General features: G+C 37.5%; 3 protein-coding genes across 3 annotated transcripts in view; all 3 read left to right on the plus strand.

The window, feature by feature from the left end:
- The window catches only part of LOC126727848 (protein NRT1/ PTR FAMILY 8.2-like), a 57,008-nt gene extending 37,419 nt beyond the window's left edge, over positions 1 to 19,589 (plus strand). Inside the window, exons 2-5 of the mRNA XM_050433760.1 lie at positions 16,459 to 16,673; positions 16,765 to 16,982; positions 17,467 to 18,023; positions 18,515 to 19,589. Of these exons, the coding sequence (XP_050289717.1) occupies positions 16,565 to 16,673; positions 16,765 to 16,982; positions 17,467 to 18,023; positions 18,515 to 19,349 (1,719 nt within the window). The 5' untranslated portion in view covers positions 16,459 to 16,564 and the 3' untranslated portion in view covers positions 19,350 to 19,589. The remainder of the gene's footprint in view (positions 1 to 16,458; positions 16,674 to 16,764; positions 16,983 to 17,466; positions 18,024 to 18,514) is intronic.
- Positions 7,812 to 8,204, plus strand: LOC126695546 (uncharacterized). Its single transcript, XM_050392384.1, has one exon. It carries the CDS (start codon positions 7,812 to 7,814, stop codon positions 8,202 to 8,204), a length of 393 nt encoding a protein of 130 aa, XP_050248341.1.
- A 1,298-nt stretch (positions 19,590 to 20,887) lies between the features above and the next one.
- LOC126727887 (uncharacterized) lies at positions 20,888 to 22,071 on the plus strand. Its single transcript, XM_050433790.1, has 2 exons — positions 20,888 to 21,075; positions 21,413 to 22,071. The coding sequence occupies exons 1-2, from the start codon at positions 21,042 to 21,044 to the stop codon at positions 21,865 to 21,867; spliced, it is 489 nt and encodes a 162-aa protein (XP_050289747.1). The 5' UTR covers positions 20,888 to 21,041; the 3' UTR covers positions 21,868 to 22,071.
- Positions 22,072 to 24,729: the final 2,658 nt, after the last annotated feature.

The following is a 24,729-nucleotide window of genomic DNA, read 5'->3' on the forward strand; positions in this document are numbered from 1 at the left end:
TATGATGACACACCCTATCCTTATTTGTGATTTGTGATGAGTAATGATGACACGCCCTATCCTTATTTTTCTAGTCAAGACTCAAGAGTGAACACTCAACACTCAAGAGCAGCAATTAGATATCTTTTGGGGCAGTATTGAGAGGCTAATATTAGTAAGCAGCCCTATTCTCTAACGGCTTTTGCACGCTTACACACCATTAGTGTGCCTTGGTCTTGCTGACTTAAACGAGCCAAGACACACCAAACCAAACCGCCTAAAAGTCCTATCAAAATTTCTCCTATCATTATCAGTCAAAAGACTCAAAGCAAAGCAACACACCCCACGTGCTCTATTTATACTAATAGTATATACTACTTTTCATATCATGGGTTTAGACCATTAAGAGAGTAGCAATTACAGTCGTAATTCCATATCTTGTGGCTTTGACTATAGTGTTTGTGGTGTGTATATGAGGCATCTACTGTTTTTCTGGGTAGTGGGTACATTGTATGAACTGTGAAGCAGGTTTGATGCTTTCCCCCCATCCCAGTTTTTTCATTTCCTTCTAATGAGTGAGTTTTGGCCATTGAGTGGAAGTAGGAGATTTGAATTTTAGTAAATAGTAACCTTTGGTTTCATGAGTTGTAGACTTGTAGTCCTCTGAGTGATTGTGCTATATCGTTCATTCAAGAAAAACCAAGTGTATAATTTCTGTGTCTAGTTTGTGATTTTCTTACTGTAATTTCCAATCCCATCTGGAGTGTATCCCATTGCTTTTATGTACTATTAAGTGTTAACTTCTGGGATTATAAGTTAGACTGTGTAGCCTAAGATCCACCTTGACAATTGATTGGGGCTAATTGCCTAAGGAAGCAAAGAATATTCTAAACTAAATTCTAAAAAACTTCTATACTTTCTTTCCTTTGCTTCTGTCCTCCAGTTCATCTGTGCCTATGACTATGAATCAGGATGATAATGGCCTTTCACTAGGCCAAATACCTGCAGTTAATTTACTTTATGGACAAAGTTTAGCTACAAAATTGATTGTAGTATAAGGTTACAGGAGATTCTGGCACTTTACCCTTAATTTTTTAAAAAATTGGCAATATGTCCCTGTTTACAAACTATATAGGGGCGTGCCCCTGTTTCGATACTCGATTACTCTAAAATCGAGTTCAATTAAATACTCGATTCATAGAAAATTGAGTTATGCCCAATCAAACTTAAAAAAAAAAAAATAAAAAAATAAAAAAATAAAAAATAAAAAATTTGCATGAAACTCGACTTTCAGGAAATCGAGTTCCATGCAAAAAAAAAAATTTATAAAAATTGAGTTATGCCCAATCAAACTTTTAAAAAAAAAAAAAAAAATTGCATGAAACTCGACTTTCAGGAAATCGAGTTCCATGCAAAAAAAAAAATTTATAAGTGTCATCGCCCCATATTCAGGTAGCCCTATAGCGGCGTTTTTAAGCCCTATAGTGACGTTTTAAAACCCTATAGCGGCGTTTTCATGCAAATTTTTTTATGAGTCTGATTGCTCCCATAATGAGGGAGCCATATAGTGGCGTTTTTAAGTCATATAGTGACGTTTTAAAGCCCTATAGCGGCGTTTTCCTGCAAAAAAAATTTCTAGGTGCCACCATACCAGGTTCAGGGAGTCCTATAATGGCGTTTTTAAGCCCTATAATGACGTTTTAAAGCCCTATAGCAGTGTTTTTGAACTCGACTTCTCTAAAATCGAGTTCCATGCATTTTTTTTATTTTTTTATTTTTATTTTTCAAGTTTTATTAGTCATAACTTGATTTTCTACTAATCGAGTATTTCATTGAAACTCGATTTTAAGGTAATCAAGTATCGAAACAGGGACATATTCCTATATAGTTTTGAAATAGGGGTATATTGCTAAATTTTTTAAAAATTAAGGGCAAAAGGCTAGAATTCCCTAAGGTTACAACCATACTGTGATGCCCCAATTTGATTGATTATGTAATGTGTGTGGGTGTGTGATGAGTCCCACATCGAGTATTTACTGGATTGAACTGAGTTTTATTAACAACAGCAAAGAGCTTCAATTGTGACCAATCCTTTTGAAGTATAGTGCATATGTGGCTAGCGTTTTTCCTTGAGTTGTTACATATGGTATCAGAGCTGGCCCGGTAACCCCATGTGGGCTCAGAAACACTACCCCACAAAGTGGGCCCTAATGAGGATGTTAGAGATTTAAGTGGGGGAGATTGTGATGCCCCAATTTGATTGATTGTGTGATGTGTATGGGTGTGTAATGAGTCCCACTTTGGGTATTTACTAGGTTGAACTAGGCTTTATTAACAACGGTAAGGAGCCTTAATTGTGACTAGTCCTTTTGAGGTATAGTGCAGATGTGGCTAGCGCTTTTCCTTGGGTCGTTACATATGGTATCAAAGCCGGCTTAGTAACCCCATGTGGGCTCAGAGACACTACCCCACAAAGTGGGCCCTAACGAGAATGTTAGGAATTTAAGTAGGGGAAATTGTGATGCCTCAGTTTGATTGATTATGTGATGTGTGTGGGTGTGTGATGAGTCCCACATCGGATATTTATTGGGATGAACTAGGTTTTATTGACAACCGCAAGAAGTCTCAATTGTGACTAGTCCTTTTGAGGTATAGCGCAGATGTGACTAGCACTTTTCCTTGGATCGTTACATATGGTATCAAAACCGACTCGGTAACCCCATGTGGGCTCGATAAGTGGGGGAAATTGTGATGCGGGTGTGTAATGAGTCCCACATCGGGTATTTATTGGGTTGAACTGGGCTTTATTAACAACGACAAGGAACCTCAATTGTGACTAGTCCTTTTGAGGTATAACGCAGATGTGGCTAGCGCTTTTCTTTAGGTCGTTACACATACTCAATATCATTAACATTGCTACATATTTTGAAAATTTAATGTTGGATTGCATATTCCTTATGCTCTTAATATATATATATATATATATATATCAAATTTTGTGTTAATCAGTTATTATTCACTATATGATCTATAAGGTTATATTTTATGCATAATTTTAAATTACAAAAAATTGCAATTTAAACAATTTATTATAAAATAGCTATTAATATTTAATTTTCTAGAAATTTTTCAAGCATAAAAGATATAAGAAGAAATGTAATTCAATGGTGGATTTGTCAAAATTCACCTCCAATAAATAGATATTGAGTAAAATTGTAGCCTTAGACCACAACTAATTTTGTAGCTAAACTTTCTCCTTTGCTTCATGTAGCCTAGCTATTTTAGAATAGGTTCCATTTGAATTTGATTCATTTTAGGATAAGTTTGGAAAGAAACCCATCATTTGAATTTGATTCATTTTAGATGTGAATTCTAACAAATCTACATCTAGATTGAATTTTCTTATTATATTTTCCATCATTGCAAAATTTGATTGAAACATGCAATCCAATGGTTATATTTTCCAAATATATAGTCACGTTAATTTTTTTAGTCGGTGTTTGAAGAGTTTCTCTAAATTAATTTAGAGAAAAACTTTGTTCTATATTTTATAGTTCAGGTTAGATATATTACAAAACTAAAGGTATATATAGTGCCACATCATTTAAAGTTTTAAATGACATGACAGGCTATACACTGTTAGATCTAAATACTAAAATTTGAACTGTGAAATTGACTCTGGAAGAGATCTATTCCAATTTTATAACAAGTCTATTATGCCATTATAATTATTATAACTAATCGTAGATCTGTGCGTTGCGCATGATAATTTTTTGAGTAAAGTATTATTTTTGTCCCTAAACCTTGTAATGAGTTTTTTTTAATAGTTTAGAGACAAAAAAAGGATGAACAAAGACTACTACTCCATAATGATAGTGGGCAATTAGTTTTATCATATTTTTCATAATATCATTTGTAACGTTTTTTACCATTATCATTTATTTACTAGCAAACATTAAAAAATACACTTCTATCCCATGAGAAAAGAATCAACATTGTAGATTCTTAAGAGGTGAACCTAAGAAACAACATCTAAGTACTATACCTAAGTCTTGCCCCTTTAAAATTTCCTTAAAAAAATTTATTTCTTATATAATTTCTATTATTATTGAAGAATATCTCATTTTTAATTATGATAAAAAAATATGGTTTCCCTAGTTAGAGTTTAATTAGTTTTAAGTAGGGGTGTGCACAGGTTTAGTTGGGTGAGTGGAGGGCAATATTTTTAACCAACCCACCAATGCGGGTTGGAAAAATTCCAATCCGCCACCAATCCACCAATCTTTGAATCCGGCGGGTTGGTTAAAAATCTTAATAGTTTCAACTTGGCGAGTTATGCAGGTTGACAAATTCAATTGACTAAACGAAATTATTTCAATTAAATTGGAAAATTTTTTGCCCTCTCAAATAAGAAAAGAAAAGAAAAAATTACAATTTTTTTTAATTTTTTATTGAAAAAAATTACAAATCTACATTTTTTTTTATATTAAAATGACTAAAAAAAATTTATCATACTAAAAAAAAAAAATCTTAAAATCTGAAATTAAACATGCACATAAAGTAAGAATAATAACAAAGTCTTAGAAAGAGGGGCGGGAATTTATTGAGGAAGAGAAATGTGAAAATTAAAAATTAAAAAAATAAAAAGAAAGAGAAAGAGATGAGAGAAATAAAGTAGGTGAATATGTGAGGGAGGGTTCTGCAAGAAGCATGACAAAGTAGATATATATAGGTAGACAAGTAGGGTTTTGGCGGGTTAGAATATCTTAACCCACTATTCAACCTGACTTACTAAATTATTTACCTAACCCGACCTAGCCCACTCACTTAATGAACCCGCATGGATTGGTCGGATTGGCTTGCATAGCCATAGTTTTAAGTTTGAATTTTGTATGTTTGTATTTAATTGTTGATTATTGATTTAATTAAGTGAATGTAATAATTGATTTTAGTGCACTGCAAAGTTTTTAATGTCTCCTATATGGTCATCTCTTTTTTATTTTTTACTCCTCCTAGCCACTTCTTTGTTTTCCAATTAATGGTTACTAATTGGCGTTGATTTTTTCATTTATTTTTTTCTTTCTTCATCTACTCTTTATTACTTTGTATGTTCTCTTTCTAGTTATAATTTGTATGGTTATCAATAAGAAATAAATATCATGAATGTCTTAAATAGTTATAGATGTAGTTATATTAATGGTATGTCAAAGGTTTGTTTTTTCTTTTGAATTTTCAAGAAAATATAAAAGACATTTCTTTAGTTTGGTCTCAACCAACAAAAACATCCATGATATCTTAATGGAAGTAATAATGAGTTTTATTTTTTTATTTTTAATGTATGAAGTTGTTAGGTTAGTGGTATGTCAAAGTTTTTTTTTTTTTTTAATGAATTTTCAAGGAAATGTAAAAGGCCTATTTTTTTAAAAAAAATGGTGACTTTTTGAAGAGTATAAATATGATTATTTTAATTACCTTTTTCATAAATATCATTGTTTATTTATAAATATCTATGGGGGCCAGTTAATCAGGAGGTGCTGTTAAGACTGTACTAACTGGGCCTATGGCCCAATCCGAGGACATTAGACCATCGAAGGATGTCCAGATAAGATTATAAAGGGAACGGAGTAAAGAGAAGTGCAGATGTAATAAGAGATAAGTCCAACGAATGTCCGAGGAGAAAAGCCATCTCAGCAACAAGGGTCTGAAATCAGATAGAGTGCCATATTGTCATGGACTTTCTTCGAAGTTACATCACAACTAAGCTGCTACCTCCATATTAAATGCCTCCCAACTAACTCTCTGGCCGCATTAATGTAGAGGTGATACCTAAGCAGTGGTCAAGCAGCCTTACAGCTACTAGTTGATGGTTCTGGGAGGTGTTGAATGGGACAGAAAGGAGTTCCCCAAATCTAACCTACACGTGTGTGGTAGGGAAGATACCAAGATTGTAGTATATAGCATGGAAAGATGTACTAGAAAAAGAGGAGGGGATAAGAAATCAAAAACTTTTTTGATAAGACTGTGAACTCTTGTAAAACTGTTGAAAAACAATACAATATAATATAAACTCCTCAAGCCACTCCGAGAACAGACTTTCTTATCTTACTTGTGTTTAGTAGCCTTAAATTAGCAAATTTTATCGTTTTTTTTTTTCTGGAGTAGATTTAGTTCTTTCATCCACGCTCTATAAATTTATTGTTTAGGCTTCTTAGGTTTAAACCCAATCCTGTATTGGGTCCAATCCAATTCTAGTCCTTAAAATTGGCGTCGTCTGTGGGGAAGAGCTTGATTTAGTCTAAAGGAGATTCGGTTACAACGTTCACGATGGAGGAGGTAGAACCACACCAGGTAGATGTTAATCTACATCAAGCAGAATCGAGGGGTTCTCAACATAGCAATCTGCGTGGGAGCCCTAAACAGAGAGGAGGCCGTGAGGGAAGTATGCACACAACTCATACCAGTAAAAGTCAATCTCGAGGGAAGAGTCATGTTTCCCATGCAAAGAATGACAGAGATATGCAACGTGAAATCGACGAATTGAATAGGGAGTTGCGTTATGCTCTGCGAAGACGTTAATCGCCCGGCTCCGAGCGGTCCTCTGAAGAGACAAATGGTGCTAGTTATAGATGGAGATCCAGAACTCTGCCCAGCGAAACCTTTTCCTATGAAGAGGAGCACCACCATAGACGTAGGTACAAAATCCCGCCTTACAAAGGCTTGGGAAACGATGCCATGAACAAAGCGCTGAGTCAAGTTTCTAAGTCACCCTTCACACGAAACATAGAAGATGCGAGACTTCCTCGGCGATTTCATCAACCCACGTTCACCATTTATAATGGTCGGACAGACCCGGTAAAACATGTTAGCCATTTCAGTCAAAGGATGGCCATCCATTCCAAAGATGAGGCCTTGATGTGTAAGGTCTTTCCATCTAGCTTGGGCCTGGTGGCGATGAGGTGGTTCAACGATTTAAGGGAGAACTCTATTGACTCCTTTAAGAAACTCACCCGGGCTTTTGGTGCTCACTTTATTACTTGTAATAGGGTTCCTCGGCCTTTGGAATCCTTATTATCTATGTCCATGCGGGAGGGTGAGACTCTAACGGCTTATTAAGATAGATACTGGGAGATGTTTAACGAAATAAAGGGAGAGTACAATGATGTGGCCATTAGCACTTTTAAGGCTGGTCTTCTAGTAGAGCATGATTTGAGGAAATCTCTAATTGGTAAACCTGTTACTAGTGTACACCAACTAATGGATCGGATTGACAAGTACAGAAGAGTAGAAGAAGACCAACTACAGGGGAAAAGAAAGGCTATGGTGATCCCTTAGAGATGAGGGATTTTAGGTTGGACCAATACAATAATAACCGACCTCGAAAAGACTTTGTTGGGCAGTCAGGATCCGCCAATACCCAGGTGGTTAATGCTGTGTTTCGAGAGCCAGTGCAACAGGTATTGGAGAAGATTAAGAATGAGCTGTTTTTCAAATGGCCAAACAAAATGGCAGGAGATCCTATGAGACGCAACCAGAACCTTTATTACCACTATCATCAAGATCATGGACACACAACTGAGGATTGCAGAAATTTGTGGGACCATTTGGACTAGTTAGTCCGAGAAGGGAAGTTGAAGCAACTCTTGCATCATTCCAGTAGTCAGGTAAGCTAAACGGGCTTGGAGTTTCGGGGAGATGCTTCTTTAAGACTCCCCTTTGGCACAACAAACGTTATTTTTGCTGCCTTGGGGAGGACTGGATCTTGTCCTTACAGGGTAATGTCAGTATCCCGTTGTCTAGCCGAGGAGTCTAGTTCAATGCCTTAGAAAGCCAAGATGGGCATCCCATTAGTGTTAGGTTTTTCAGATGAGGACAAAGTTGAAACCATACAGCTCCATGATGATGCCCTAGTGGTTACGTTGAGAGTTGGTGGGTATGATGTGAAAAGGGTGATGATTGACCAAGGCAGCGCTACTGACATAATGTACCCTGACTTGTATAGGGGGCTAAATTTGAAACCTGAGAACTTGACAGCCTACAGTTCTCCTCTGATGAGTTTTGAGGGTAAAATGGTCGTCCCAAAAGGGCAGATCAAATTACCTGTGCAAACCGGTGCGGATGTGGTGGAGGTGGACTTCATCGTTGTAGATGTTTTCTCTCCCTACACGGCCATTATGGGCAGGCCCTGGCTTTATACCCTGGGGGCCGTCTCCTCTACTCTTCACTAAAAGATGAAGTACCCATCCAGAGACCAGGTTTTGGAGATAGTAGGAAATCAAACTGCAGCTCGACAATGCCTGGTAGCGGCTATCCAACATCGGCCTGAGGCGGGGACCTCAGCCACCGCTGATAATGGTTTATAGCAATCAAAAACCCCGACGTTACCCTTCAACGAACCAGCCGATGAGGCGAAATGTGAAGATCTAGAGAGGGTAATCGTTGGTGATGATCTGGAGAAATTCTTTTAGGTTGGAGCTAAATTGCCTTTGTAGGAGAAAAAGCAATTGATTGAGTTCCTTAGAGAAAATGTTGATATGTTCGCATGGAGTGCATATGAAGCCCCAGGCATAGACCCAAGTTTCATCTGTCATCATTTAAATGTTAACCCTTCCATCACCCCGAAGAGGCAGCCACCTCGGCGTCCATCCAAAGAGCACACTGAGGCTGTCAGAAATGAAGTAACCAAGCTCAAGCAGGCAAGGGCTATCAAGGAAGTTTTTTATCCTCAATGGTTAGCTAACATGGTGGGGGTGAAAAAGAAGCCTAGAAAATGGCGTGTGTGCGTGGACTTCACGGATTTCAATAAAGCCTGTCCCAAGGACCCTTTCCCTATGCCTCAGATAGATTAGTTGGTGAATGCAACGGTTAGTCATCCTCGGATGAATTTTTTGGATGTCTTCCAAGGATATAACCAAATACCGTTAGCATTGGACGATCAAGAGAAGACAGATTTGTCACTCCCATTGGAAACTATCACTATAAAGTGATGCCTTTTGGTTTGAAAAATGCGGGGTATACTTATCAACGGATGATGACCAAAATGTTCGAACCACAATTGGGCAGAAACATTGAAGTCTATATTGCTGATATGGTTGTAAAGAGTAAAGTGGTGTCTGAGCATATGGGAGATCTTACGAGCATTTTTGGAATTTTGAGAAAGCACAAGCTACGTCTGAATGCTTCAAAGTGTTCATTTAGTGTAGGCTTCGGAAAGTTCTTGGGATACATAGTGACTCATAGGGGAATTGAGGTCAACCCAGATCAGATTAAGGCCATTAATGGCTTACAAGCACCTCAGAACCCCAAGGAAGTCCAGAAACTGACAGGGATGACTGTTGCTTTGAACCAATTTATCTCTAGGTCAGCTGATAGGTGCAGACCCTTCTTCCTTTTACTGCATAAGTGGAAAGGATTTGAATGGACCGAGGAATGTGCTGTAGCATTTCAGCAGCTGAAAGAGTACCTATCTCAGCCGTTTATCATGTCCAGTCCTGAGGTAGACGAGATCCTGTTTGCCTACCTGGCGGTGGCCTCTCATGCAGTAAGTTTTATTTTGATACGGGAAGACAGTGGCATCCAAAGACCAGTCTATTACGTAAGTAAGTTACTTCATGAAGCTGAGGTGCGGTACTTATCACTGGAAAAGGCCATCTTGGCAGTAGTGCATGCTACACAAAAACTCCCCCATTATTTCTAAGCGCACACCATGGTGGTTCTAACTCAATTACCGCTCAAGTCCATACTTCGAAGTGCAGATTATACTGGGAGGATTGCTAAATGGGGCACGATTCTTGGGGCTTTTGACATCAAATATATGCCTCGTACCTCTGTGAAAGGCCAGGTCCTCGCCGATCTAGTAGTCGAGTTTGCTGAGCTTCCAGAAGAAGCAAAGGTGAAGCAACATGGCATGGATGAAAAATTGGTTGGCCTAATCTCCATACAAGACTCCTCATCCTAGAAAGTACATATGGATGGAGCAACGAACCAGCGGGGAGTAGGAGTGGGGCTAGTTCTGATATCCTCTGAAAAGATCATCATTGAAAAGTCCTTGAGGTTGGGATTCTCGGCTACAAACAACAAAGCGGAATATGAAACTTTACTGATGGGAATGGCTATGGTCCAGAAAATGGGTGGAAAGGCAGTGGAAATGTTCTCAGATTCAAGATTGATCGTAGGTCAGGTAAAAGGGGAACTGGAAGCCCGAGATACAAGAATGCAAGAATATTTGGGTCAAGTTAGGCATATGCAAACAAAATTTGAATCCTTTGACTTATCACATATCCCCAGAGGTGAAAATACCCATGTAGATTCCTTGCCACTTCCTCAGCATGGAATTTGCCCCAAATGATAATTGTCAAGGATTTATGCCTCCCCACCCTAACGAGGAAAGATTTGTTTCAGATCCATCAAGTCAACTTAGGGCCAAGCTGGATGGACCCCATACTGCTATTCCTTGAAAGGGATATATTGCCTGAGGAGAAACCAGAAGCTAAGAAAATACAAAGGAAAGCTTCTCAGTTTTGGTTGTCCGAGGACAAAAAGTTGTATAAACGTTCTTTTTCTGGGCCATATCTGCTTTGTGTACATCTCGAGATATCAGAGTCACTCCTAGAGGAACTACATGAAGGAATTTGCGGAAGTCACATGGAGGGAAGATCCCTATCTCACCGAGCCATTACTCAAGAATACTGGTGGCCAGATATGCAGAAAGAAGCACAAGAATATGTTAGAAAATGTGACTAGTGTTAGAGATTCGCTCCAAACATCCACCAGCTAGGAGGAATTCTTAATTCTCTTTCCAGCCCTTGGCCTTTTGCTCAATGGGGTTTAGATATTGTAGGTCATTTCCCTAAAGCACTAGGAAACAAAAAGTATTTGCTGGTCGACACAGATTATTTTACTAAGTGGGTCGAAGCTGAACTTTTGGCTAATATCAGAGATGCGAATGTCAAAAGATTTATCTGGAAGAATATCGTTACTCGATTTGGGGTTCCTCATACCCTTATCTCGGATAATGGCCTTAGTTTGATAGCAAAGCCTTCAGGCAATACTGTTCCGACCTGGGGATAAAGAATAAATATTCCACTCCGGCCTATCCTCAGGGAAATGGGCAAGCTGAAGCTGTCAATAAAGTTATAGTGAATGGACTTAAAAAGAGGTTGGACGAGACAAAGGGAAAATGGGTGGAAGAATTACCACATGTCCTTTGGACGTATCGAACAACGCCTCGACAGTCAACAAGAGAGACCCCCTTCTCAATGACATATGGAGCTGAGGCCGTAATCCCTCTGGAAACAGGTTTCCCAACGTTGAGAACTAGTGCATTTACCCCGGGCGGTAATGATGGTCTGTTGGAAAAGAGTCTGGATTTGATCGAAGAGCGAAGGGAGAATGCAATGGTCCAACTGGCTTACTACCAGCATAAGCTCAAGCAAGGTTACGATACCAATGTAAAGCTGAGGCCGTTGGCTGTAGGAGATCTGGTACTGAGGAAAGTTTTGGGAACCACCAAGAATCCAGCTTGGGGAAAATTAAGGCCTAATTGGGAAGGACCATATCGGATCACTTCAGTGGCAAGAATAGGTGCCTACTATTTGGAAGATCTAGATGAAAAAGCTGTACTCCACCCTTGGAATGTAAACAATCTAAAGAGGTATTATTATTAATAAAAATAATCTTGTTTAATCTCCCTTCAATTTATGCCGATCATACATCATATGTTTCCTCATCTATTGAAGTATTAAACAGAAACTAAGTTATGTTAGATTCCTCGGGCCACAAACTTAGTGGAAATTAATACCCTATGACATCTATTGAAGTATTAAACAGAAACTAAGTTATGTCAGGTTCCTCGAACCACAAACTTAGTGGAAATTAATACCCTATGACATCTATTGAAGTATTAAACAAAAACTAAGTTATGCCAAGTTCCTCAAACTACAAACTTAGTAGAAATTAATACCCTATAACATATATTAAAGTATTAAACAGAAACTAAGTTATGTCAGGTTCCTCGGACCACAAACTTAGTGGAAATTAATACCCTGTGACATCTATTGAAGCGCTAAACAGGTTCAATAGAAATTAATACACCTTGGTACTATTAAAATGTTAGTTCAACACGAACTTGAGCATTTAAAGGGAGTAAACCCTTAATTCCCATTCTCGGATCACAGGGTTTGTGATCACCTAATAAAGATGTAAACCTCAATAAGCATATAAGCATCACTTAAAGCATTCTGAGGTGCCTTAGACTTAACTTTGTTTAATCAAACGTTAGGATGTTTTCTTGAGGTTAAACTTGTTAGAATATATATATATATATATATATATGTATTCAAAATATGTCTACGTAATGTTACGGATTCAATGGTTATCGTCCATTTTAATTGCCAATTAAAAGCATATGTAAACTATGTTTTTCTCTTGTACAAACAAAGGACAGTCAAGATGAAAACTACTCAAAACCAAAGTAACTAAACAAATAAAATAAAAATGAAATAAATAATAACTCAAATGAATTCAAGAGGGTAAAAATGCATATTTCATTAAAATATGTCTAAAAAAAGGGGGGGGGGGGACAAAATCCCTTACAAAAGTCATAATTATACTACAAAGAAAGGCTCATTTTTTCAACTTGATTTAAAGCTTGGAGGTCTTGTTGGCTGGGTTATCTGCTTTTGGTAGTTGTTCCTTCTTTATCTTTGGAGGCTCCATCAGCGGGCATGACAGTTGAAGCCAAGTCTTGCTAAAAGCCCTGGGAAGTTGCTCCTACTTCCAGAACCGCTACAGCCTTGTCCGAAGGTACTTCTTAGGAAGCACCGAGTTCTTTTGTTGGCCCCTACTGACTGGGAAGAGGAGGATCCTGAGGCTGTGCTTCTTTATTTGGATCAGCAACTGTAGAAGCCATTTCATCTTAAGCAGAAGGAAGGTCCGAGGCTTGTATGGCAAAAGGGTAGAATACATTTTTAGGTTTCCTCAACTCAGAAGAAACCTCAACCCCAGCTCGGTTAAGGGCTTCATCCCAAGTCTGGGCGCAGTAAATACGACACACAGTTGGGACCGCTGCCCTAAGGGTTTCCTCAGTCTCAACTACTCCAAGGTTGTAACCCTTCTGCTCAGCCTCGTCCCTAGCCTTCTCGGCCTCAATCTTTGCCTTCTCAACTTCAGCCTTGGATTTTTTAGCCCGATCCTTAAGCCTTTAGGCTTCTTCCAGTTGTTTCTTGAGCGCTGCCATTTGCTCCTTGGCAATAGTCAGTTGATCAGTTGTCTCGCGCAGACGCTTCCTCTGGTCCTCGACTTGCCTTTATGTGCCATCCAAGGCCAATTCAGCACTACAGCGAGCATGCTCCTCCTCGGCCAGCTTTTTCTTTAGTTCAGCATTGCTATTTTCAGCAATGGTAAGTGTTTACACAGCTGTCGTTCGTCTTTTTCTTTCATCTTCCAATTGCTGGTAGCATGAATTAGTAATTTCCTCAGGCCTGAAAGTGGCTTGGACAACCTAAAAGAAAAGGATTGATACCATAGCCAATAAAAAGTATATATCTATAAATAATAATTATAAGTAAAAAAAAAAGGGGGTTAACATCATACCATGCTCAAATATCTTTTACAATTAAAGAAGACCTCATTCTTCCTCATATTCCGTAGCTTGGACATATCCTTTGGAAGTAACAAGGCCTCCTCCACAACCGAGGCAACATGGCACCCAATGCCACCGTTGAAGTCCCTAAGTGATGCATTATCCCTCAAGGGCTCACCACCATGCATGGGTGCTAGGAGCCAAGCTTGTGAATCTGGAGGCTGAGTGTCCGATCTCTCCATGCCCTGTTGTGACGCGTGGCTGACCTTTTGCTGCTTCGCAGCTCGTTGAGCCTCGTCTTCATGGGTTGGATGAGATCTTCCCGTCTCAACCACATCTTTCCCTTTCTGCTCCCTTTTCCTTTTTGGATCAGCAGGTTCAGTTCTGATAGGTTAAGGTGGGTGAGGAGTAGGAGGAGGAGATTTGGGAAGAGAAGGGGGAATTTGAGACTATGTGGACTTCCTCGATGCATCTTTTCCAGGTTGATTTTCTATCAACTCCATCAAACTCCTCTGGGGTTTCCTCTGGACACCCATTTTGTCAAATATGTCCTCGGGGGGTAGAGTTTGGTTGAATACCTCGAATTTGTCCGAGGAGTCTGACAAATCTACAACCTCCTCTGGGTTTTTTTTTTTTTTCTTCTTCTTCTTCTCTTTCTTCCTCTTCCTTGAGAACGAGCTAGGATGAGGATGCTCTTATTGAAGGAGTGGCCACAAAGAGTGGTTGAGTACGAGGAGTACTTTTAGGAATTGGGACACCCTTTGGAACAACGAACCCTTGGTAGGCAACACTGATATGGTGGAGCCGAGGGTCACGGGCTTTGATCACGTACTTAGGGGCTTGGAATGCAAGCGAAAGGGGTGTGTACCCAAGAATTAAATGGGCTACTTGAAGTTGATCGTCAGCTTCATTCACGTACATCTCGGCTTGCAAGATCCTATCTAAGCTCGCTTTGTTAACTAAGTTTAGCTTTGGTTTAGTAGCACGCTTATCTGCAAAAGCCATCTCAGCAACAAGGGTCCGAAATCAGATAGAGTGTCATATTGTCATGGACTTTCTTCGAAGTTACATCACAACTAAGGGTTGGACGTTGGACAAGGGGTAAGAAAAGAGAAGGGCAACAAATATCTTTTAAAAGCTGCTATCTCTGTATTAAATGCCTTCTAACCAACTCTTTGGCTGCATTAATGTGGAGGTGATACCTGAGCAATGGTCAAGCAGTCTTGCAGTGGTCAAGCAGCCTTACAACTACTAGTTGATGGTTCTGGGAGATGTTGGATGGGACAGGAAGGAGTTCCCCGAATCTAACCTACACATGTGTGGTAGGGATGATACCAAGGTTGTAGTATATAGCATGGGAATATGTACTAGAAAAAGAGGAAGGGAGAAGAAATCAAAAACTTTTTCGATAAGACTATGAACTCTTGTAAAACTGTTGAAAAACAAGACAATATAATATAAACTCCTCAAGCCACTTCGAGGACAGACTTTCTTATCTTACTTGTGTTTAGTAGCCTTAAATTAGCAAATTTTATCGTTTTTCTTCTGGAGTAGATCTAGTTCTTTCATCCACGCTCTATAAATTTATTGTTTGGGCTTCTTGGGCTTAAACCCAATTCTGTATTGAGTCTGATCCAAGTCCAGTCCTTACAATATCTAAATTAAAATAGATGAATATATAAATGCAAAATTATATGTAAAGTTAAAACTGCAAAAGATGAATATGTATATACAACATTAGTTAAAGTAGATGAATATGTAAAGATTAAATTATATGATATATAGTAGTCCATATATTTTTTGGTCTTGATTCAAAAAGTCTATTCTCAATAGCCTTTTAAGTCTACAAATTGCTCATTCTAGAGGCCCAGATTCCCCTTTTTTTTCTTTTTTTTTTAGTAGACACATTTAAAGAATGCTATCAAAATTATAAACTATATGCATAAATATTTTGATTCCCTTAATCATAATGTATGATAAAGGAAGGCAAGTGTGTGAGAGAGAGTTTCACACCAATCTCCAGCAAAAATATGTACCAAAATTTACAGTCCTTCTGCAATATAGTGCAAAAACAGGTAGTCTAGGCATTTGCTTGATTTGTGCTTGCTTAATTTAGTGATATAGAGAATGTGGTTGAATTTAAATGTTAAATAAAATAATATGAGCATAAAGGAATAAAAATAAAAGATATAGCAATAAATATCAAATTATCCAAATCATACTATGTAATAGAATAACATTATATTCTTATATACTATCTTTATAATGCAATAGGATAATATTTAACAATTAAAAGAATAAAAAAAGATAATAACTTAAAACATAAAACTAAATCACATCAATTCAAAGTAGAGTTCCAACACAAAAATTCATCCACCTAAATTATAGACGCAAGAAAAAAAAATCCACTAAAAAATGAAAAAAAAAAATTTGAGAGAGAGAAAAAAAAAAAAAAAAACATTTTTTGTGAGAGAAAATTATGCATATAATGAAAGAGAGTGTCAAATTTATAGGAAAAGTATGAAAATAAAAAAAAGTCAAAATAAAGGAAGATATAGGGCCAGATGAAGAGTGATATTAAGGTAGAAACTAGAAAGTATTAGGGAGATGAAAATGTAAAATAAAGAAAGAAAGTGTAACAATAAATTAGGAAATTAATAATGAAAAGAAAAGTTAAAAATAAAAGAGAGATGATATTTAATTAGATTGTTAAATAATTGAGTTTTTGAGTCACTTTCAATGAGTAAATGTTAAAAAACATACAGAGGAAAAATTGGTAAGAAAAATGATAGTGACATGATTTATGATGTAGTTCAATTCGATCCTAACAACAATAAACTCTAAACTTCTGACTTATACGTATAGATATAGTTTAATGCTTTTTCGTGGTTCTTATTTAGTGTACTATTAGCTCAACCTCAAGCTCTGAGTTAGCTCTGAGTTGATTGGCTTTTGAGTAAATCCCCTAAGAATAGTGAGCAAAACACAAGAAGTTTCTGACAAACCATGGGAGAAGATGATGATAAGTACACGAAAGATGGGACCGTAGATCACCATGGAAATCCAGCTGATAAAACCAAAACTGGAACCTGGAAGGCCTGTCCCTTTATTCTTGGTATATACTGTGCAATCCATTTCCTTATAGTACTAGTAAATCTAGTTATGCTTTGGATAAGATGCTTATCAGTTTAAACTTTTATCAACAGGAAATGAATGTTGCGAAAGATTGGCATACTATGGGATGAGGACCAACCTGACTCTTTACTTTAAGAATCGACTACATCAGCACAGTGCTACTGCTTCTAACAATGTCTCAAATTGGGGTGGAACATGCTACATCACCCCATTGATCGGCGCATTCATTGCTGATTCCTATCTTGGAAGATATTGGACTATTGCCCTTTTCTCCGTCATCTATGTTATTGTAAGTTTGGTTCACTTGAAACTTAAACTTTGCAGCCTATATGTGTATTTTAGAGTCGTCATGGTGAAGTGCATACTGAGTTCAACACTCCATTCATTATGGGGTATCTGAAATTAGGAGTGATTTCTACTTTCGGTGTCACTTGATAGACTGGTTAGTAATTGCACTTCATCAGGAAACATATCCTAATAGCTAGGGAAAAAATACAAGGAAATCTATATTCATTTTATGATTCAAATTAATATTACAAATCTATAGATTTATATATGCCTCGTCATTTAAAATTTTAATTGATGAAGCAGCATGTACACTGTTTCATTTGAAATTAGGAGAATTCTATTCCTGTTTTGTCAACTCTACCCAGGACTGCAATCATATATAATTCAGATTCTCAAAAAATTTGACCCAAGTTTTCAGAGCATCTTGCCTTTGAGTCATGTGTCCTTGCTCATTAAATGATGAAATCTTTTTCAATTCTACCTAGGGGATGACACTTTTGACACTGTCAGCATCCATCCCTGGCTTAAAGCCAACGTGTTATGGAAAAGAAGATTGCCATGCAACAGTTACACAAAGTGCAGTGTGTTTTCTAGCACTTTACCTAATTGCACTTGGAACTGGTGGGATTAAACCTTGTGTCTCATCATATGGAGCTGATCAATTTGATGATTCCGATGAGGATGAGAAGAAACACAAATCTTCTTTCTTCAGTTGGTTCTATTTTTCAATCAATGTTGGTGCTCTCATTGCTTCTTCCTTGCTGGTGTGGATACAAGACAATATAGGTTGGGGATGGGGCTTTGGCATCCCAGCAGTGACCATGGCAATTGCTGTAGTGAGCTTCTTTTCAGGTACATGGTTGTATAGGAACCAGAAACCTGGGGGTAGCGCTCTGACACGCATGTGTCAGGTGGTGATAGCATCCATTAGAAAATACCACGTTGAAGTACCTGCTGACAAGGCTGTTGCTTTGTACGAGACTGCTGAGGCAGAATCTGCTATCAGAGGAAGCCGCAAGCTTGAGCACACAAAAGATTTCAAGTATGTTTCTAAACTAAAAAGCTTAGCTTACCAATGAGAGTCAATATGCAAGAAGTTCGAAATCAGTTTTCCACAGTTTCATAGCTTTGTCCTGGGATAAGGACCTCCCATCCCACAGGTTTGACAGGATTTTACTAATCTTAATTCTTTAGCTGAATAAATTAACATTTCTTAATCAACTGTAAATTTTCATTCTCTCTTTAAAAGCAAACAGAAAGTAAGGAAAAAGAAAAACATAGGAATCCCCCAGTTCAATGTCTAGAATGTAATCAGTATATGCTTCAAAATTACAACCATCCCATTGCTGTGAGAATCAAATGTAAGGATTTCATGTCCATACTGCAGATCAAACTAGGATACCACATAATGCTTTTGTGTAAATGTAAGACTTTTTTTTTTTTTTTCCATTTCTTGGGTGGATTCTGTTTTCATTCTAGCATTCCCTATTTCCCTGACTTATATGAATCCTTACATAATGTTGTATTCTTCAGGTTCTTTGACAAGGCAGCCATGGAGGTACCAACAGATGAGATAAAGTTTGCAGCAGACCCGTGGAGACTTTGCACAGTTACCCAAGTTGAGGAGCTGAAAGCTATTATACGGTTGCTTCCTATATTGGCCATTGGTATCGTCTTTTCCACTGTCTGTGGTCAGATGGGCACCTTATTTTTGTTGCAAGGCAACACCATGGATATTCACATTGGTTCCTCAAGCTTTGAAATCCCACCAGCATCTCTTTCAATATTCAACACACTTGGTGTCCTTTTTTGGGTCCCAATCTATGATCGAATCATTGTCCCAGTTGCTAGAAAATGTACTGGTCACAAAAATGGCCTAACTCAACTCCAGAGGATGGGAATTGGCCTCGTAATATCCATCTTTGCCATGATATCTGCAGCAATTTTTGAACTTGAAAGACTTAAGACTGTTAGAAGACACAACTACTATAAACTTGAGCACATTGCTATGTCCATCTTTTGGCAAGTTCCTCAGTATTTCCTCATTGGGTGTGCAGAAGTTTTCACAAATATTGGGCAGTTGGAGTTTTTTTATGAGCAAGCACCCGATGCCACTAGGAGCTTGTGCTCTGCTCTCTCACTAACCACTGTGGCACTAGGGAACTACTTGAGCACTCTACTTGTAACCATTGTTACCAAAGTGAGTACTAGGCATGGGAAGCTTGGATGGATACCTGACAATTTAAATTATGGTCATCTCGATTACTTCTTTTGGCTCTTGGCCGTGCTGAGTGTGCTGAATTTGGGAGTTTTTCTCATCATTGCAAATTGGTACACATATAAAAAGCCATTGGGGACTCTCCGATGATGGCTTACTCTGGTGGTTGAATTGAAGCGCTTATATAGTGTATTCTATGTATGGTCCGCTTCATTTTCTTATGCATACAACCCAATTGGAGGTCACCTTTAAACATCACACTCTTTATATTGTTTTCATTAGATGATATGTAAAACAGAATCAAATAGAGTGAACAAAAGAAAGTGAACTATATTAATCCAATGTATTTCCCTTCATATATCAATGTACCAGAAGAACTGTTTCTTAAAACTTACTGTTGCGTCAATGATTTTCATTTTTCCTCTGAAGCCTCTAACCAGCATGCGTTCACTTGATGACCTGTACTACAGATATTACTTGCAACCAGTAGCTCTTTTCTTGCTAAGTCATAGCAATAAGTAGCTCAATTATCACAATATGGCCATTTAAGGCCATGGTGTTTTAAGATATATGGATATATTGACAAATATTCAGTGAAAATGAAAGTTTTTATCAAAGTAGCTAACTTCAGCTATTACCAAAAAAATTGTTGTGCACTTTGTATGTGGTGGATATTGGTATTATGTAAGGAGTGCTTAAAAAACGGCTATTAACGGAATTACCTGTCAGTTTTAACCACATTTTTAGCATTTCATCTTTTATTTTGGTAACTAATTTAAGAAAGCAATGAGACAAAATGAAATAAATTAGCTTTTTTTTTTAATTATAAAAAATGTTAGTTTATTTGCTTAAAAGTGAGGTAAAAAGTAAATTTAAGCAAATAAGTTGACTTAAAAGATGAAACTGCTAAACTGGCATTTACTCTTTTTTTTGGCCCAGCTAAACTGGCATTTATGACACTAAAAGAATCTTTTTCCACCATGATCTGACTATTTTGGACAAGCCAAAGAAAAAATTAAGATAAATAAATGCATAGGTTGTATCACAATCTTGTTTTTTCTCTAAGGGGTAATTTCATTTTCTAGATTCTATTGAGTTATTGAGTGTTGATCATGGTTTTGGGTTTGGGTTTTGAGACTAGATTCAACTGATAAAATTCTTAGGGTTTAGTTTTGAAGTGAAAACTCAAAAGTAAACTTTGATTCAATCTAATCTAGTGAGTTTCTACCTACATAACCAATGGAATTGGAACATTTTATTTTTTATTTTCAGATAATCATATGAATTTGAATAAAACTTAATTATAGTTTCTAACCGACTGTACTCTTGATCAAATTTAATTAAGTAATATAAAGTATGGCATCTAACAAGAATATATTTAGAGATATATTCAATCATACACCTAATTTCACAACTTATTGATTTGTAGACCGTAACTCAGTAAACGATGAACATATTATACTCACTACCAACTTGTGCAACTCTCCACTTTTCATCTTATTCTTGTATGCTGAACTAACAAATTCTAACTTGATTCTCCAAAAAAAAAAAACTATGATTAACAATTGATATTGGAATTCAAAACAATTGATCTGTAGTATCACTACGTGGAAGGTGTAACACCTACGGTCATCATAAAAACCGCAACAATCTCAACCGTTAGATAAGCGACACCAGCAAGCCCATGCGATCAACATATCTCCACCGTTTATTCCGCATGAGAGTAGAGAATCATTTCCCACCTGCAAATGTTTTAGTTCTATATCCAATTCGACCCCTTTCCTCATCGAACTGTCAAGACACCCCGAGCTTCCAGTTTCAGCTTCACACTGACAAATCACAATGATTCGCAAACGATATCAAGAAGCCAAAACAGGTCAATTCAACAACCTAGTCTTTGAATCTTCCAAAACTCCAAACAAAACGTTTTTATGGGAGTTGTTTTTAAACAAACAAGATTACAATGCCCACCAATTGTTCGATGAAATGTTTAGTTCAATCACTGTTTTTTCTTCTCACCTCGTATTCGTATTCGTTTTGGTTTTGGTTTTGTTTTATTTGTTTCAGAATGTTCCTCTTACTACTTTTAACTCGGTTTCACTCGTTTGTTAGACAAAGACGTGAACTTCTTTACTTCCCTCCAAGTGTTCAGTGAAATGTTTGAATGAAACATTTTAAGCTGATTCTTTGTTTTTTGGCTAATTTGTATTCAGGTTTTCAATTGGTGAAATCGATGAATGCCCAGAAGTATTTGAAGAAAATAGGACTTGGGAAAGAGGACTACTACTTCTGGAAGCAAATTGGCAAGGCTCTACTATGTACTTACACGCTATTTGGTGTCGCGTGGCTCTACAACGAAACATCACCGCTAGGTTGGTGGACGTTAAAGCCTCGCCCCAAGGAAGAAAAAGAGCTAGCACACCTGTATGAGCGGCGAGAGTTTCCGTACCCGGGTGATGAAGAAGCAATGGAAGAGTTCGTTGCCAAAGGGGGTATGATTGGCACAACCATCGGTCCAAAAGGGGTTGTTGAAACCGATAAGGATGCGTTTAACTACCAGAAGGACTTGCAAAACAAGAAGCTTGAGCAAGAAGCTCAGAAGCTGTGGTTGAGGATGAGGAATGAGGTCATTCAGGAGCTTCAAGAGAAGGGGCATGATGTTGAGTGATAGTTTTGTGAAGTATCAGTGAATGTTGTATGGTCTTGTGAAACATTAAGAGCTGTTCTGAGTTATATTATTATGAAATGTAGCCTGAATGGAATTGGTTCAATGGTTTTGTGAAACTCTTATCATTGTGTAAAGTTTGAGCTGATTGGCTGCTGTACGGTATTTAAAGTTTAAAGTTTAAAGTTTAATGACTTTTGGATCCTCTATCTTGTTTAATGCTCAGTGTTCTTGCTATGGAAAAGAGAAAAATAATTTTATGCATTATCAGACTGCTAATAACTAGGGGCCCAAACTTAGTAGGTAAGAAGAGGAGTTTGAAAACTAGAAGGTGCACAATTGGTAAAGGGAGCTGAGCTCCCATTGCTGTATGTTTCTGTCTCTGTTTTGGTTCATAATAGGACTTATCAAAAACCACGTACCGATGAAAGTCTTTGGCTGCATTTTTCTTGGGGCTTAGTGAATGGGAAAGACTTTTTTAAGCCATAAGCTTTACAGGAACGAGTACCTGAGTTTCTTACTAATATGTATGAAATGGATTTACATCTGGTCCCCATCCAAGAGTTAGGGAAGTGTAGTTGTTACGTATAGATTAATATGATTTAAATGGTATATCATATAATATCTTATATATAATAGAAATTGTGTCTTAGACGTTGTAATCTCACCAGAGGAATCAATATGTCCGTTAAAAGTCACTCAATATGCATCGGCCTGAAATTATATCCAACTCTTTGCAGTCCATAGTTGAGTTTGGTATCTGCTGTAATTTCTACTAGTTTCAAGTATGTAATTTCTACTAGTTTTTCATGGCTTTCTTTTAAAGGATTTTGCCCTTAGCAAAGTATACCAATTATCAGTAAGTCCAAATTTATGGCTATGATCTATTGTTCTTTATTAAGAGTGGTATTGGACGTGTACCCATTGCGAACTACAATTCTTGCTGCAGATATATTATCAGTTTACCTCAGACAAGCAGCATGGTTAGTGCTGTCCCATGGAGAGTAATGGCTATGATGGGATACTTTGCTGTTATGGTCTGATATGCTGCTAATACAAAATGGTACTAGTGTCACTTTGACTGGCAAGATTATGCAGGCGCGGCATTAATTTGCAGTAAAATGTAATTTCTCTCAGAAGCTTAATTTCAGAAGGTTTTGTTTTTGGTCTGATTAAGATATTAAGAGAATAAGTCATGTCTTCTAGTTTAAACAGAATGAGCCCTGCAATTTATATATACATAAGCCATATTGAGGGTATTTGCTTTGAAAATTAATTCAAAGTGAAGATGGTACTGGTAGAACCAAAAAGCAATTAATTTCTTTTTATAGAAGTTGCATGGTATGTCTTGTGATGTGGAAATTTGCCTTTGATCCAAAGTTTATGAAAATATAGATGCAGGTGTATGAAACTGAAAGTCTAAAACTTCTTTTTTAGAGGCAAACTTTACTGGATAGTTGACTTAAAGCATTTGCAACAGTAGTGCTATATAGGTATAATGGTATTTTTTTAGTTTTTTATCACAAAAAACACCATGCAGCAGAGGAACTAAATCTAAAAGATTTAGCTCCTCAACTACAGTGCACATTTATACACCATGTAGCAGAGGAACTAAATCTAAAAGATTTAGCTCCTCAACTACAGTGCACATCTAAATATAGATGTGCACTGTAGTTCACAGGTAAAAAAAAAAAAACTTTTTTTTATTACAATTCTCTCTCCTCTCTCATTAAATATACATTTCCTACTCTCTCTCTCTCTCTCTCTCTCTCTCCGGCTTCTCTTCTTTCTTCCTCATTTTTTTTTTCTCTCTAGCTCGCCGGCCAACTCCCTCATCCCTCAGCTCGCCGGCCAACTCCCTCATTGTCGATCTGTTCCGCCGACCCAGATCGCCAACCCACCCCAAGCCCCATCGCCCACATTGATTCTGACGACGATTCCAACGAGGAAGCCCCCGAAGCTGCAAACACTGAAACTCCGATGAAGACGACTCCTCCATTCGCACCTTCACCACAGCTCGCCTTGACGCTGCCAACGCAGGTGGAGGCTCCACATAAATTTTGTTGCTATCACATTATATGAAATGGACACGTGCTGATTGGCACGTTGCAACATGAACACGCCATATTTCATCATCTTTCTTTTCAACTTTTTTTTGTGTGTTTTGATCAGTGTCTTATTTTCGTCTTCTTTTTTTTTTTTTTTTTGGATTACTATAGCCGTTGGGCTGTAATCTTCAGTCATTCTGATTTTCTTGTAAATCTTCAAGTTGATGAAATGAGAACTTTAAATGTTAAATCTTTAGCTAGAATGGATGTTTCACTTCTCTCTAACCTTCACCACCTTTTTGTTACCAAGGAGATGGCTTCACATTATTCTGGTGTATTACCTGATAGTACTGTTTTTTAAGCTTCTTGGCTGTAAGCAGTGCCAAATTGGCTGAAAATCTATTAAAGGTACAATTTGCATTTTTATCTCATCAAATATCTAACTTGATAACTTAGAGGTTTTTAAGGCTGATGATGTTTTCGCCAAATTTCCTAAGCCAAGAAAGTTGTTCATGATGCAGTGCTTCTGATGGATTGTCAGCAATCTCTGTATCTTAATGGGGTTCTTCTCAAGTGAGTTCTTTGTATTAATTCATGAAAGCAGTCTGCCCATTAGAAGCTCTGTTCTGCATTTTCAATACTCATGAAAATGAAGGACCAAAAAGAGCAGGCACACAGTGCAGAAAACCAGAAAAATCTTGTAAAATCAAAACAAAACTCTACCCACGAAGTATAAGCACGACTAAACTCCCCATTATCTTTCAATAATCAGTGAGTTCAACCAAAACGATAAAAGAGGAATACAGTCTTTTCTCTC

Source organism: Quercus robur, chromosome 1 (genome assembly GCF_932294415.1).
Source record: "Quercus robur chromosome 1, dhQueRobu3.1, whole genome shotgun sequence".
NCBI classification, from domain to species: Eukaryota; Viridiplantae; Streptophyta; class Magnoliopsida; order Fagales; family Fagaceae; genus Quercus; species Quercus robur.